This window comes from Zea mays, chromosome 10 (assembly GCF_902167145.1).
Source record: "Zea mays cultivar B73 chromosome 10, Zm-B73-REFERENCE-NAM-5.0, whole genome shotgun sequence".
NCBI classification, from domain to species: Eukaryota; Viridiplantae; Streptophyta; class Magnoliopsida; order Poales; family Poaceae; genus Zea; species Zea mays.
Window position 1 is genome coordinate 82253868 of NC_050105.1, and position 17313 is coordinate 82271180.

General features: G+C 44.8%; 1 protein-coding gene across 1 annotated transcript; it reads left to right on the forward strand.

The window, feature by feature from the left end:
• The first annotated feature begins 15291 nt into the window (after positions 1–15291).
• LOC103641299 (uncharacterized) lies at positions 15292–15865 on the forward strand. Its single transcript, XM_008664654.3, has 2 exons — positions 15292–15424; positions 15550–15865. The coding sequence occupies exons 1-2, from the start codon at positions 15328–15330 to the stop codon at positions 15774–15776; spliced, it is 324 nt and encodes a 107-aa protein (XP_008662876.1). The 5' UTR covers positions 15292–15327; the 3' UTR covers positions 15777–15865.
• The last annotated feature ends 1448 nt before the right edge of the window (positions 15866–17313 follow it).

Here is a 17313-nt window from a genome sequence, read left to right on the forward strand (position 1 = left end):
TAGAATCACTCAAGAAGAAGGTCTTTGACAAAAACGAGAAGCTTGCAGGAAAGTGGGTCAAAGAGCTACCCTACATAGTCTGGATCCTCCGGACTCAACCCAGTCAGGCACTACAAGGAAACACCCCCTTCTTTATGGTGTATGGGTAAGAAGCAGTGTTACCTGTAGACATGGCATCTTGGTTACCTAGGCTGACTTTCAAAGACATTGCAGAAGTAGAAGCAACCTAGCTTGAAGAGATTGATATGCTATAAGAAGAACGATTGAATGTAGTCATTCAGTCGGCTAGGTACCAGCAAACCCTGAGGCGCTACCATGACAAGGCAATACGTTCTCGAGCATTTGCAGTTGAGGATATAGTGCTCCGTCGGATACTATCAAGGGAAGGACTCCACAAGCTATCACAACCTTGGGAAGGACCTTTCATCGTCCTAGAAGCCACTCAGCTAGGCTCCTACCAACTATCCTAGATGGACAGCACTCCGATTGGAAACTCTTGGAATATCGAACACCTTTGAAAATTCTACCCTTAGTAGGCCATGAACTCTGTATGGCAGGATGTCGCTTGTACTCTGTGACTGAACTCAATAAGGCATCATTTTCTCGCTGAGATTACTCCTCACATTACTTTATTATACCTATGCTTACAACTAATAGAGTAATCGGCTTAAGTCAATATCCGACTTAACTTGGTGTTACATGCTCATGCTTATAGAAAAAGGGGAACCCACTAAACCCTATCAATGGAGCAATTGGCTTAAGTTGGGATCCGACTTAAGTTAGTGTTACATGCTCACGCATACAGAAAGGGGGTATCCACTAAACCCTGCTAATGGAACAATCGTCTTAAGTTGGGATTCAACTTAAGTCGGGATCTGACTTAAGTCGGTGCTACATGCTCACGCATTCATAGGAGAGCACCCACTAAGCCCTGCTAACACAGCAATCAACTCGAGACGATGACACATAATTGACACACAAAAAGAAGAGTAATCTCGGAACTCAAGTAACACTAAGTAACAAGTTCGAAATAGATAAGTACATTCATATGTACACCTAAAGGGGAGGAGAATTCACCACACAAAAAACAAGTGTTCGGCAGAATTTTTCAAGTTCACCTACATCACATGCACAAACATGAGCATCCTTAGAAGCAGAACCAGCTTTGGGATCATTAGGATGAGTTTCATCGCAGGCTCCGATGCTGAAGCAATGGCTGAAAGGATGTCTTCAGGAACCACAACACCATACCTCTTCATCAGAAGGCGGTCAGCACGAACCACCTTATCCATAGCCTTGTCATAAGCAGCCTACAATATCACGCGGCGCTCTCTAGAACCCCAATGTTGTGCTTAACAATATCCTTGATGGTGGACTCCTTGGAAGACAATGATTCACAAAGTTTCAGCACCTCATCCCGAGATTCTTCCAACTCATTTCCTTTCTTCTAAAGGTCCTCCAAAGTGAACTTGTGACTTCTCTCAAGGGTTGAGAGGGAGTCCGCATCATGTTTATATAATCCCTCCAGATTGTTATCAAAAGAAGCCAGCTCTCGAATTTTATCCTTCAGCCTTTACACTTCATCCTGTAGATGGGAGTATTCTTTGTAGTAGGTTGATAACATGGAATAAGCTACTTGGAGCTCTCGATGAGTTACCTCGTGACTTTTCTTTTCCACATCTAGTCTTGACTGCAAAGAGTTGTTCATTGCTCGTGCCCCATCAAGAAATCCAATAACCTAGTCAAGTTTTGATTGACTCTGAACCAGCCTCTCGTCAATATCATAATATCGTTGGGCCAAAGATGAAAAACACCACACAATAGTTAAACAGATGAAGAGGCAAGAGAAATCCAAGCAAGAGAAAATGACCACCATACCAGCATTTTGTGCCTCTTGAGAAGCCTTTAAATCATCAAGTTGCTTTCGTAGAGCAGTGGCATCAGACCGCGATAAGGAAGATAGCTGCTCGGGGACCTGTGCTTCTTGTTCCTTTAACTCGGCGGCAACCCGATCTAAACAGTTTGCCAAAGAAGAGCAACCAGTCAGATACCCATTGGAAATAGGTGAATATGTAGATTTACAAAACAACAACCTGTAAGTTGCCAAGGAAGCCGAGAAGAGGTAAAACTGACAAAGATGGAATCCCCTTAGAGGCGGTAACACTTCCAGAAGCCATCAGGACAGCAAGAACGAGAGAAGACGATTCCAAAGTCCCTAGTTGAAGCGCAACACCCATTGGGATTCCAACATCAGTAGCAGGCTCCGCTACAAGAGTAGCATCCACTTGAGATATAATCAAGATAACATCTTCGACCACAACTGCCTTAGTCGAGATGGCTGAAGCTACATCCACGTCACTAATCTCTAAAGTGACTGGGTCATCTTGCACCGATCCGACGAATGACTCAACTAGCACTCCCATGGTATCATCATCATGAAATAAAGGTGAGCCAACCTAAACCTCCATCAAAGCAGCGGGAGAGCACCCTACCACCACAACCTCGGGGGTGGGTATGGGCCAGCGATGCAATCAACTGCGATATTGACTTCATGGGAAATTGCCAGACTAACCTCTGGCCTAGGTGTCACACCCGGGTTTTAGGGGCACCAAGACCCGTGCACAAACATAATCACCATGTGTGCTAGTACCAAGTCTTACACATATGATGACTCATGGTACAGAAACAAATGTCATAACATTAATAAATAATGTAGTTCTATACAAAATAGTTAAATAATTACATCATATGAAGACAAAGATCCAGCAACCGAAGTTGACTGGGAGACGACAGCCTAGACCTCTCACGATCTCATCGTAGCGTCCTTTATGTGCCTCATCCTATGGTACCTATTCTTGACCTAGGGGATGTGAGTACAGCAAGGGTGAGCTCACATATGTTCATCGCTCAACAAGTTGTGGGGAATAATGTGCATGAACTAACCAAAGGTGGGAGCTCATGTGAAGTGTAAGGCTTACTAAAGAAGATGGTTAAAGCTGAGCATTGCTTTTAAAGTTGGTCAAAATTTTATTAGTAGTTACTAAGTATAAGTAGATACCAACCCAAATAAGTATTAGATCAAAATTGATAACAACACCCACAATGTAATGCATATGACAAATTAAGTTTAATTCCATAAGTTACTCTTGTGAGTGTCCGAGCCGCTCATGACCGTGAGCACGGCTAATATACTAGTTTTACACTCTACAGAGATTGTGCATCTTTACCCACAAGTCGTGATACCCATTTGCCACGGTGTTGATCAGACCCCATACACCTCTACCAAGGAAGCGAGGCAGGGTACCACTACGAGGCCTTTACAAAGTTCCACTAGCTTTAGAAAACCCGCTACAGTTTCTAGGAAGCGCAATGCAGGGATCCCCGGTCTGACCATCATCGCAGCAAAATCAGCCCGAGAACCTCCCTACACCGACCACTCCCCTACTGCCCTCACCCCTTTCGGGTAAGGTAGTCCTCCACTAGCTTTCCTAATTAGTCAGCCAAGGGCGTCCCATACCATCCTTGTGGTAGCACTGTTTTCCCGGGTGGTTCTCCATGTTCCAATTAACAATATGATCTTATCATGAACAATAATTAAAACAACATAATTGGAACATGATCATAATGAAATATTAGTTTCCCAAAACCAGGTAGAGCAATAGCAAATCTACCCAATAATTCATCTATTTCCAAGATGGGGAATAAACAATGCTAGGGAGACATATTAGGTCCCATCAAATTAACCTGAGCATGTCACAGTGATTAACAGTGAACATTATTAGGTAAAAAGGAGTGATCAAGGGCACAACTTGCCTGGGACTCGAGATTCCAGGTACCAGGATGATCTTCAGATTCTCGTGATCTCACTGCTATTCGTAGCAATACAAACAAACATGGTATAGGCAAAATTAACATCACACCAAACATAAGCACAAACTGCATAATAATAATCTACGGGTTGCTACGAGATCGTGGGTTTGAGAATCGCTAAAATCGGAGTTACGGTTACCGAGTTATGATTTACAGAAGATCTATGTGATTTGAATATTAAATTATATTATAAATTGATTAGTATACATCATATGAGAGCATATTCTATAAACAGTTAACTCAACTTTAATCTAGATTGTAACCTGATTAGGAATCATATTTTAGTCAACTTCCCATCATGGACTAGTTTAGCTTCGGTTAGAAGGATTAAACTAGGTTAAACCATTATCTATTCCTAAAACTATGCATTATTAGGCAATTAATACTACCAGTGCGTAGACAATTTTATTACGAAGGCAACACAATTTGAACAGACTAAATCAGAGAAAAGTCGGAAAACTTATGGGTTAAATAAGTTTTAGGTTATTTTAATACCTATTTTGTACTTAAAACGAACTCCAGAGGCTTTATTGTAAATACTAGGGACCCAAATTATATTTCTCCCAACTCTATTCAGACGGCGGGTTCATTTGAAAGGAGTCCGAGGGCTCTTATGCAAAAGACCCAGAATGAAGGGGTATCTGCTTACCCCAGCCACCCGATCCAAAATCAGTGGCGCGGATTAGATCTACACTTTAACCCAACCGGTGTGTGCTTTCAGCCAACGGATTAGCGATCAACGCTCGAGATTTAATTCATGCAGGATCGAACTACGTCCCTTCGGTCCCCATCGGATGGCCAGTATTCACATACCAAATCGGTATGCCAGGATATAATCGTGGTCGGCCATCATAGCATCAACAGCACACGATGACACACCCCACCGATCTAATCCTATCCGCCAGCAATGGATCGAACGACCATGGGTTCACCTTCCTTCGACAACACCAACGGCGGCGCCCACAAATCAACGGTGGCGCCATGGCCGAGGTGCGGCCAACCGGTGATTCTGGTCCCAAATCGATCAAATGAGGTTTGCTACGCGCCTAATAGAGGGTTGCGAAGCATGGGGAAGAATTCATACCGTAGTTTTGGGCGTCAGTGGTACTACCCGCGGCGAGCAGCGAATCCACGGCACCGCCCTTGCTCCGACGACGAATTGCGCTCACCCAGAGCCACACCACGCTCAGCCGAAACACACACTAGCTACAACGAGAGCTGTTGATGCCCCCTGCTTGCCACCCGAGGGCCCAGTAGTAGCGCGGTCTCGCCCCGACGGTGACAGCTGACACAATCTCCCTCTTTTCTCTCCCTGGTCGCTAGACGCTCGGTGAGGGCACGGCTTGGTCACGTGGTTGTGGGCGGCTAGATGCGGATGAGGAGGTGTAATACCCAAATTATAAAACTTATAAAAGAGTTGATCTCCTTGTGTGATTTGCCATCTACTTCTTGGGACATGTGACTACACATAATTAAAAGAGAATACTTCTTTACTAAAACACAAAAAGAAAGGTCATGCATCATATTGGAGTTTTGTTTGTGCATTGAGTAATAATAATATTAATAAGGATACATTAATGAGAAGAATTAGGGGTTTAATCTGAATTCAATCTTAGGATTTGGAAATAAATTTGAAGAGTAAAGAAAAGGAGAAAGAATATAAAAGTTATATAAAATATATATAGAAATGTATCTTCAAAATTTGTACCTTAATTTTGCAATGTAAGCTGAGGATAAAGTTTGCCACAAAATTTGGAAATCTAAACTTGGAATTGATTTGAATTTGGAATAGAAAGAAAACAAAAAGGAAAATAGGAAAAAGGAAAAGAAAAAGAAATAGGAAATTGGAAAAACGTGCTTGGGCTCAAACTACCTGTCTCGGCCCATCTTCAGTCACCGTGCGACCTAGCATCGGATGTGTGCCGACACGTAGGGTCCACCGGGCAGCCGCGTAGCCACACTCACTCCTCGTCCTCTCCCTGGCTCACGGGCCCGCTCGTCAGCCTGAGTATTCCGTGCTCGCGTTGCTCATGCGTCTCACTGGAGGGTGGACCGGGGTCGTCAGCTTCGCCGTAGTAACAGAACTGGGAGCTTGCCACTACCGCCAATGCTGCTTTTCGAAAAACGCGCCAACCAACAGGGCTCGGATGGGGGTAATAAGAACCCGATCCTCGGGTGCCTCACGACCTCCTTTTTGCCACCGCCATAGCGACCATTATCGAGAGAACAAACCAGGGAGGGAAAAAGGGACGGAGACGTCCATCGTCGTGGTCTTGGATCTACGCCGGTGATTGGTGGCTATGGAGGGATCGTGGGTGTTCGACATTGTGTGCGGTGCGTGTGTGCGAAGTATCGCTCCCGGGGATCGATCCGGGTGCCTGAAATTGCTCGTCGGGGTTAGGAAATCGCCATCGTGCTGCAAGTTGTTGGTAGTGGACCTCTACGCCGCGCAATCCTTCGGTAAGAAGTCCTTGCTGTGCTCACTTGATCCCTAGCTACGTTCGGCACCTCTCGGTTTGGGGTTTAGGACACTAGAGTCGCTCGGGCGACTGGCCAGAGATGGCGTCGCCATGGCCGGCGTTGGCCTCCCATCTGCTGTGGTGGGGAGGACGATCTAAGGGCCGTCGATATCGTATTTGATGGTGGAGATTAGATCCAGGTTAGCGTTGGACTGGTGGGAATCGTTGACCGTCCATCTAGAATCGACGACCCGAGTTAGATCTCGGATTCATTAGATATGGACCCTAGATTGCTAATCCAACGGCCCGCCTAGCGTACCGGTTCACTTTATGTAGCATTTAATCATCAGCGCTCATTTCAGATCAGGCGGCCGAAATCAAACCATACCCCTTCGGCCGAAAACTTTTACGTATGAAACCCTGGAATTTTAGAGTATTAACCCGCCGTCCAACTCGGGGTTTACTGAGTCTGTGTAGTTCTTGCGGGTTAGCCCCTACACCTTTTAGTATTTGACGTGCAGTCCAGTGTGTAGTAAAAACCAGATAATTAATATTAGAAAGTGATTTTCAATACAAAAATAATTCCAGGAACTTGTGAAATTCATATTTAATTCATTTTAGCTCCAAATTCATTCATTCCAGAGGCATTAATTTTGTTTTAATATTGTCTATCAACTAGTAGCTCTGTTTAGCCATGTAACTTGAATTAAAATTAATCACTTGAATTATTCTATTCTAGCCACTAAATAACTTTAGAAATTCATAACTAAATAACCGTAACTCTAAATTTAGTGATTCTTGTTCCTACGATCTTGTTACGACGCGTAGATTATTATCATGCAATCTGATATGTTGTTTGGTGTGATATTAATTTCTTCTATACCATGTTTGTTTGTATTGTTGTGAGTAGACGAGCAAGCCATAGAGGATCTAGTGGTTCAGCAGGTGGAGACTGCTGAGCAGGAGCTAGTTGAAGGAAAGTTGTGCCCTTGATCACTTCTTTTTGTCCAGTCATGTTCTTATTAATCATAATAATCTGCATAGGTTAATTTTGATGGGTCCCTTTAGGTTACCCTAGATTGACTATCTTTATACCTTGATTACCACTAAACTTTTTGGGTAGTACTTGATATTGCTTTATCTGGTTTTGGGTAAGGAGATACACATTATTCATGATCACATTTTTATTATCAGTTTGTTATTTACTATTCATGATAAGATCATTATGTTAATTGGAACATGGAGCGACCATCCGGGAAAACAGTGCTACCACAAGGGTGGTATAGGACGCCCTTGGCTGACTAACTAGGAAAGCTAGTGGAGGACTACCTTACCTGATAGGGGTAAGGGCAGTAGGGGAGTGGTCAGTGTAGGGAGGCCCTTGGGTTGATTTTGCTGCGATGGCGGTCAGGCGAGGGGCCCTGCATTGGAGCTTCCTAGAAACTGTAGCGGGTTTTCTGAAGCTAGTGGAACTTTGTAAGGGCCTCGTAGCGTTACCCTACCTCACTTCCTTGGTAGAGGTGTATGGGAGTAGCTATCCCTAGGCAGATGGGTAACATGACTTGTGGGTAAAGATGCGCAACCTCTGCAGAGTGTAAAACTGGTATACTAGTCGTGCTCACGGTCATGAGCAGCTCGGACTCTCACATGATTAATTTATGGAATTAAATTCAATTTGTCATTTACATCACATTGGGATTTACTATTATTTTGATTACTATTACTATGGTTTGGTATTTACTTACATTTAGTAACTGCTAATAAAATTTTAACCAACTTATAAAAGGAATACTCAGCTTTAACCCTTATTTGTTGATCAGCCTTACACTTCACATGAACTCCCACCTTTGGTGAGTTCATGCATATTATTCCCCACAACTTGTTGAGCTATGATCTGTTGTGAGCTCACTCTTGCGATATAAACCCCTCCCCATTGGTGAAGAGCAAGTGGTCGAAGAGGAGCCACACAATGAGGAGTTCGACTTGATCTAGGTGGCGTCTCCCAGTCAGCTTTGTGGCGCCAGGGAAATAATATTTAGTTCATTTTATTATTATCATTTATTTTATAAGACTTCCGCTATGTAATAAGTACATTATGATATTTATGACATTAATCTCTATGCACACTATGTAATAAGAACTTAAAGGTGCAGGAGTGGGCGGGGTTGACGTGAAACTCGCCGACTCTATTAGGATTCCCCCGTGCCATCGGCCGAATCCGTTTGCCCGGATTTGTTGCGATACTAGCTGAAGTTGTTATGGAGAACAACCCAGTCGTTTTCGATGCTTCCTATTATGGGATCCGCCTGGGAGCAACGGCTAGCGAAATCCGCGCAATCCCTGGCGGCGGACATCGCGGCTTTGGTGCGGACGCAACGCGAGGGAGAAGGAAGAGCTGACGATGCATCCCCACACGTCGGTGGCGTGTGAGGGATGGCACCATGGGCCGGCTAGCTAAGGAAAGCGGGCTGGCCGAGGCACATTAGGCCCAACACGTAGGTATGAGTTTTCTTTTCTTTTTTTTCTTTTTCCTATTCTTTTCTTTTGTTTAAATTCAAATTTGGTTCAAATTATAATTTGATTTATGTTTTGGGTTTGTACATTTAAATTCAAATGCATAGATAAAAAACCCAGCATGAGATGCAACCATAAATTATATGTCTATTTATATTTTTCTTAATTAGGCAAATGCTTTAAAGTATGCATTTCTCACAAAAATGTTATTTTGAAGGTTTGACAAGATCAACGGCTAATTCCAAAATAAGTACTCATTTTACTTATTTATTTTAGGAGAAGGTAAAGTGTAATCTTTGTCGTGACTTATTTTAATTTAGAAATGGTTTGTAAAGGAAAGGAAATAGTGTGCAACCTTTCTTTTATTATTTCAAGTCTTACTTTTAGATTTTGCTTTCAAAATTTGGATCTAAGTTTTGAGTTATCATGCTCTTTATTTTCATAGAGATTTACTTCATGAAGGAAGGAAGCCATTATTGGAAGACATTTTATTATTTATTTATTTATTTTTCCTTAAATCACAAAAATGAAATTTTGGTTGTTACACTAGGCAACAAATCGACCACGGGGACCTCATCTGAACGCTCAATGCAAACATCCACAACATGGAGCTCACACAGCAAGGCCTCTAGGATAGTTTCTTTAAGGCGACATTCCATGGTCGACATTGCCAAGGCCTAGATTATCATCATCCTCGCCAGAGCAGTAAGGCTTGAAGCATCACTTTGAGCCTTTGAGCGTCGCCCACGACGGACTTGAGGGGGTTCCCCTTCTTCATCCTCCTCCATATCCTCCACGACATATCTAGCCGACTTACCCACACCACCACCCTCCACCTCATCAACCAAATCAGCATCCACAACTTCATTGCCAATGGCCGGCTCAGCTCGAGCAGACACTGGTTGCATATCCAATGTGCGCCAGAGCTTTCTCCTCTTCTGTTTAGCCTCCAAGAAATTAGCCTTTGCATTGGCTGGCTAGGTCGCTTGTGCCTAGGACTTGCAAGGCTATCCACTTTCCCCTTGATGGCACATGTTGCTCGGGGCTCCACTCCCCGATTCAAGCTCTATAGATTCGGAAGACTCCCTAGCCAGCATGACAAGAATGGCTTCAATCTTGGAGTCATTGGTTAGCTGTTGTATTAAGATATGGGTCTGTTTATCCTCATTAGGCAGACTCTGATGACCAACAACTATGGCATCAACGACATCCATAGATAGTCATGCCCTGCTGCTAGAGCCACTGCATTCTCCATGGCTAGGAGTGTTTGACACACACTCGGAAAAGGACTCTGCAACAAGAAAGCAGCACCGTTAGTATAAACCACCTAATAAGTCAGCATCTGGCAATTTAGAGTTAAGTGATCAAAACTTACAGTAGGAGGAAGATTCCACACAAAATATGATCGAGGATCACCATCATCGATAATCACACCTCTCAGCATCAACTCAGCCCAGCTCAAGACGTCTTCCTCTATGATCCTCATGTATGTTACTTGAGAAGGATCCCTAACCCTATTATACAAATACACATGGTGTACTCTATCTTTTAAAGTTTGAATGTTTTTAACACAAAGTCTATCACCACGGCTTCAGCAGTCAAACCTCTATCCTTCAATTAGCAATCTCGACTAGCAAAACCCTCGCCTCAGATACATCAGAATCAGTTGGGCCCTCTATCCAACTAGGCACTCGCACGTTCGGTTGTCTCCCAGAGTGAGCAGGGAGGGAATCATTGTGGTTTTCTATGGTAAGCCATTCATATCGCCACCCCTTAATACTATCCTTCAAGGAGATGTCTAGATACTTGGCCTTCCGGTCCCAATGAAGTTCTAAGCTGGCTCCCCCAACGACTTGGTACTGACCACTCGCCATACCCGGCTTACAGTGATAGAGATACCTCCAAAATCCAAAATGGGGGCCAATCCCAAGGAAGGCTTCACAGAGATGAACAAAGATAGCGATTTGAAGAACGGAATTGGGGTTCAGATGGGTTAGATTGAGGGAGTAGTAGTCAAGAAGACCATGGAAGAAGGAGGAGATGGGTAAACCTAATCCCCGAATCAAGAAAGGAACAAAAACAACAGATTTGTGGGTATCCTATATGGGACAGAAATCCCTTTCCAAACCCTCCACGAACTCAATTCTTTAGGGCTACTTTGGGAACCTAAAATCCCCTTCGGGATTGGAAGGGATTGAGGTGGAAATGAACTATTTTCCTCTCCAATCCCCTTCAATCCCGAAGGGGATTTGAGTTTCCAAACTAGCCCTTAGGGGAAAGAACACCCATCTCGATAAGGCGCAACAAATCGGATTCATAAATGAGAGAGGTGTAGTTACCACAGAATGTAAAAGTTGGTTGTTAGGGTCAATAGGAGCAATGACGAGTGTCAAGGCCCCCTGCTTCTTCTTCGGAGCCATGGTACTCCCCACCAGAGCGGAACCAAGTGCAAAGTCGCAACGGGCGGGCGAATTTTACAATGGAGGGTGCAGTGATTGCAAAGCTAGGGTTTTTGCTAGAAACTGATAGACGGGAAGGATATATGAACCAAAGTCATAATGACATCAACACAAATGAAATCGCTGGTGGGCTAAGAGAAACAGCGTTCAGTCGGGCAAACTAAGTCGGACAGAGAATACACTTCGACACAAAGTTAGTCGGAAACAATCATTCGTTGGAATTAAGTTTCAAGGACATAGGGAACCGAATAAAATCAAGAGATCAATACAAGTAACCAAATTATAAAACACAATCAGAAAACCGATGACCACAGGAGACAAACTAGCAACTTTATTATATAGGCAGGGGTGTCATCATATAAGAAGGTTATAAACTAATCCTTACAAAAGATCCCTACCACTACCACTACACCTACATTACATAATACTACTATTTAAGACGGTGGCGCCTTGCCACCGGCGTTGCGACCATCGCCACCCCCCCCCCCCCCCGCCGCCACTATTGCTGCCCTTGTCGCTGCTGCCCTCGCCACTATTATTGTTATTGCCCTCGCTATTGCCGTCGTTGCCACCTCCACCCCTATTGATGTCGTCGCCGTCGTCCTTGCCCTTGCCACCGCTGCCGACATCGTCATCCTTGTCACCCTCGCCGCCGCCATCATACCCATTCCCTAGCTCCTCCTCCTTCTCCTTGGAATCATCCGAGTCATCGAGGCTAGGACGCTCGATGCCCTAGTGGTAGGTCCTCTCCACGGCTGATAGCCCCATGGAGTCACCCGTGCAAACGAACAAACGGCGAGGCAGGGGACAGTAGAGGGGTCCTCTCGTACGTAAATTCTGAATCGCCAAAGTCCTTCGACGATGGAGTCGAAGGACGCTTCCTTTTGTCACCCCTTCCCTTCTTGCCCTTGTCGCCTTTGTTTCCCATCATTGGGGTTTTTTGGAGGTGGAGAAAGGGATAGCAGGGAAGGCAAAGTAAGGACGAGTGAAGAAGTTCACAGCACACGGTTCGCAGCATACTGGTGCCTCTTCTAATTCCGTCCATACAACAAATAGTCGCAAGCCTTCAAGAGTCGTTTAAATTTCTAAAAAACATGACGCTTTTGGCATCCTTTAGCATAACACGGCATAGGTGTTTAGTAAATTATCCACTCAGATGCAATATTATGCCCTGTGACCTCAAGCAACTATTCTACGAACAAGACAACGTACACACCCATTGGGCGCACCCATTGGGTGTACATATTGGGTTTTCTGGAAAACGCAATTTGTGAGATATCAACAATATGATAGCGATCCTGCAAGACGACAAACTCAAGTTTGTATGAAATTGGCTGGTCAAACCTGAGCCAATCGGACCTCTATCGGTTGAATTCAGTCGACAACTTTAGCAGACCCTAGCCAAATGTGTCCCAACTGAAGTTTAGTCGGCCAAGCTTTAGTCCGCTAAGCTTCAATCGGCCAAACCCCCCTCAAGCAAAGTTAGTCGGCTAGATGTCGTCGGACTAGAAGCACGGTTTACTCGTAACCAAGGGAATAAAATAAACCTACAAAGAAAAGATCTTAGGGACCTTCAAGTTGATTAATGTTCAAATCAACTCGAAGCTCGGGGGCTACACCCATTGGTGCACCTATAGCACACCCAATGGATTAGAGCATGTAAAAAAGTTGCACTCAACAAGAAGTACAATCAAATAACAAAGTTCATTCTTTGATTCTCGAGCCAGTTACCCTCAAAAATTGGCTTGAGCCTTAGGAGTTTGTGGGAGATAGATATTCCATGGGTCATTGTGACATGGATACGTCCCATGGGCCGCCTGACAGGCCCTTGATAAGTAGTCCAGTAGGACATACTAATGGGCCTCGTCTGGATGGAGCAAAACCAACTGAATAGATGATGCGCTGGACAGGAAGGATCCCAAAAAATACTGCACAAGAATGCTATCCATGTGCGTATATCGTAGAAGGATCACTGGAATTCCAAGGATGCGTCCCACACACGACCAGATGGCGAATTGCTCGAAAGATAACTCGGAGGAAAGCAACCAAACATTAAAAGAGTCGGGACGCCCATATCTAAAGGAATAGACTCAGATTGATAGGAACGCCCACAATCTGTAAAGGGATATCTCTCCAGTCAGTTATATAAGGTTGTAGAGGTACCCCTACAAAAACTCTCTCTCTCTCTCTCTCCATAAGATTGATAGGAGACCTCATCTTCCACCTCTCACAAACCATTTCTAATATGTGAACTCAAGGCAATTCCAAACTTAGCACTACATAGGACTTATGGTGTTACGCATTTACGTGGCCCGAGCATGTATAAACTTCCTGTGTTTTGACGTGCATCAGCACGTACCATCAAGCGATGATCGATGTAGTCATCCTCCCAAAAGCACTGTGTGGGCTAACATGTAGTGCACAGTCGGGACTCAACACCGAGAGGTTGTCCAACCAGTCGTCTGTCGCTAGGCCACCAGCACCATAGTTGGTCGGCTTACTAGCCCTCCTTTGATCCATTCCTGAATCCACCACTTGCTAGCACTAGAGCCCTTTCACACATCATGACCCATTGTAGCCTCACATGGTCACTCGCCACAACTTCTGCATGTGCAAGCTCATGTCACTGCCTGCCACATGGCTCACCCTCACCCATGGTTCGACCAGACTCCTGCTGCTCAGTTCCACTCACCCCCAACTCCATATGTAGAAACGTCGAATCTATCTTCTAGAGTGATATAGATCTAAGCACCCATAGTGTGCCATTCGTTGGCTCCGCCCACCCCATCTTCGTCTTTGGTTGCACCGGGTAAACCCGTCCTCGGCTATATATACTCTCCACCCAGTGTGTGCATGTGATTGTGTGAGGGAGGCGGTGTTGACACCGCATGAGTGGAACAAGCGTGTCTTAGCAATATTTTTCGACCAAGCATGTGCAGTATCTACAAAGAATATCCTTAGTTGGATATGGCTCCATTCTTCTATCTAGAAACAGCGAAAAGGCCTCTAACGTAATGGTTAAGGCGTCCGAGTAGCACCTCCAGATCCCGGGTTCGATCCCCCGTCGGGGGAGAATTCGAATTTGTGTCTTTGTCAAAAAAATTCCTCCTTATGCCCTCCCGGGTTACGTTCTGCGTGCCATCCTCCAGTTGGGTCGTTGCAGAGTGGGTAGTGACGGCCCGCTAGTGATGGGGACAGAGTTCGAGGATTTTCTCGGTCGAGACAGTATTTAGATATCTTCTTAATATAATAATGGGAAAGCTAGGGCGGACCAAGAGGGTGGTCCATATGGTCCATGGCACACTCTAAAAACACAGAAGAGTAGTTAATTCGGTGTTGTAAGTATTATTTATTTATTTATTTAATTTATCGGTCAAAGTTCAATTCTTGATGAACCACTTTTTTGTTTCTTTTTTAAATATTTTTTTTCTGATACACACTAAGCATAATAGATGGGTCCGCCACTGTGGGAGTCTGGTCTTTCTCTCCCTTGCCGATTTTTTTCTATCTAGAAACCACACTACAAAATGAACCACTTTTTGTTTCTTTTTTAAATATTTTTTCTGATACACACTAAGCATAATAGATGGGTCCGCCACTGTGGGAGTCTGGTCTTTCTCTCCCTTGCCGATTTTTTTCTATCTAGAAACCACACTACAAACTACAGAAACTGGAATGGCTCCATTCCACCCTATCACCAACCAAACACACCCTCGCTAAGAGATAACACTTTATTTTTTTTCTCTGTCGATACCATAGCACTTGGTCTTGCAGCAATTTAATGGTTAACATTGGTTATTTTATGTACATTATGTCAGAACTTCATCTATAATGGATAGATGGATAGATAGATAGATATGGATGGATATGTTTCATATTCATATCCATCATTACATCTATATACCTTGGATCAATCCATCTATCTATCCATCCATCTATATAGAGGCAAATAGATAGATATACAGTGTATATCTAACCATAAGTCGCAGTCGTACATCGTTGGCATTAGTATTTTCTAATCACCCATGGAGAAGTTCTTGAAGCACACCCGCATCCACGGACTCTGGCTGCTTTCGATGATTCTTTTCGCATCTTCTGTCATTCATGCACGCATAATAAGCGGTAATCGATGAAATAGGCAAATAGCTAGACCTGGACCCATTTTATTTTTGGTGTAAATAAATATACGTACAGTCTTCATTCTGATTTAAATTTGCATGTTTAACTCGAATGACACCATTTACTAGGCCAAATCAAAGAGGACACCAACAACGCTAGGAGCTTGACGATGACCACCGTGATGAGTGCAGGAGACAACACGACTGGCAGTGTCGACGGGGAAGCTTCTAGCGGGCTGCCCTCCACAAAATATTTTTTTGGATTTTACCTATGCAAAAAGACTGGTAGGGTCTATAGGGGCTTGCCGGAGTGCATGGCGCATTGCCTTCTAGGAGTCTGCACTAAAGCGTACTAGTTGCTGAGAAATGTATTGGGGGATGTTTGATATGTCTGTAACATCAACTATTAAAATTATTAAATACTAGCTATGAATATTAAATATAATTTAATTATAAAACTAATTATGCAGATGGTGACTATACGGTAAGATGAGCTATATTAAGCCTAATTAAAACTTAGTCTGTGCTGGTTAGAAACTCTAAAACTTATCTATAAATAGATGGCGTATTCATATATATCAAGTGAACAGAAATAATAAAATAGCTTATTACGTACTCTTAATACAAGCATAAGCATCTATACCACTATATAATTTACCAGTTTAAACTTTGCAAAACATATCCAACTAAATCACCGCCACACCCATAACCTCCACTAAATTCAGCAAATAAATCGCACTTGTAAGAAAAATGGACCCTGGGCCATTTGGCTCAATAGGTTTTGGTGTTTGATGATTAACACAACCTGTGGACTAATGTGTTTGCTAGTGTTTATATTTATAGTTCACATGATGCTAAGATTACTTGGACTAAGGCAATAAGGAAAGCAACACCTCAAAAGAAGATATTATGAAGATTACAAGAAGATCAACAAGTATCAAGCAAAGTCCAAGAAACGAAGGCAAGTGTTGCCACGGTGGACTGTCCGGCTGAGAAGCACCGGACTGTCCGGCTGAGAAGCACTGTTCGGTGCACCATGGAACAGGAGCCTAACGGCTCGTTACAGGTGGCACTGGTGGGGGAAGCCACCTGTCGGGTACCATAATTAGGGGTACCCCCAACACTCCTAATCACGGCTGGTAAACACCCTCAGTCCAACTGACGGGCGCGATTCAAGTCAAGGCTTCGTCTATCCAAGGGACGCGACCTCACCCGAGCCCAGCCTCGGGCTGGAGCAGTAGTCCCAGACGAGTTCACGCCTCACCCGAGGGCCGCCTCAGGCAGCGGGCACCCTCTCGGCTCTCCCGAAGCCCAGCTCGGGCAGGCTTCGTTGTGAAGCAACCTTGGCCAGACCGCCTCACCAAACGACCGCTTCACAGGCGCATTCAATGCAGGGGACGCCTGACGCCGTATCCTGACACACGCGCCTCAGTCGGCCAGGCCAAAGTGACCGCAGTCACTTCGCCCCTCTTCTTTACTGTCCGATGTGACGGGAAAACAGCGCCGCTCGCCCCGCTCCGACTGCCGTGCCAACCACCCAGGCAAAGACTGACAACAAGTCACGATCAACCACCGAGTTCGGCCTCGGGTGCAACAGGAAGCTCCGCCTCGCCCGACCTCAGGCTCCGGCCTCGGGAGGAAGCTCCGCCTCGCCCGACCTCAGGCTCCGACCTCGGCAGGAGGTCTCCGCCTCGCCCGACCCCTGGACTCGGCCTCGACCTCGGTCTCGGGAGGAAGCTCTGCCTCGCCCGACCCCCAGACTCGGCCTCGACCTCGGTCTCGGGAGGAATCGCGTCCTCGCCCGACCCCAGCCTCGGCCTCAAGAGAAGTCTCCGCCTCGCCCAACCTTGGGCTCGGACCGACCGCGCCAACAGGGGATACATCATTACTCTA

Coding starts and splice junctions, on each gene's coding strand:
- LOC103641299 (XM_008664654.3), top strand. CDS start 15,328: ATGGAGAAGTTCTTGAAGCACACCCGCATCCACGGACTCTGGCTGCTT. Junction 15,425..15,549: donor TCATGCACGCATAATAAGCG/GTAATCGATGAA, acceptor ACCATTTACTAG/GCCAAATCAAAGAGGACACC.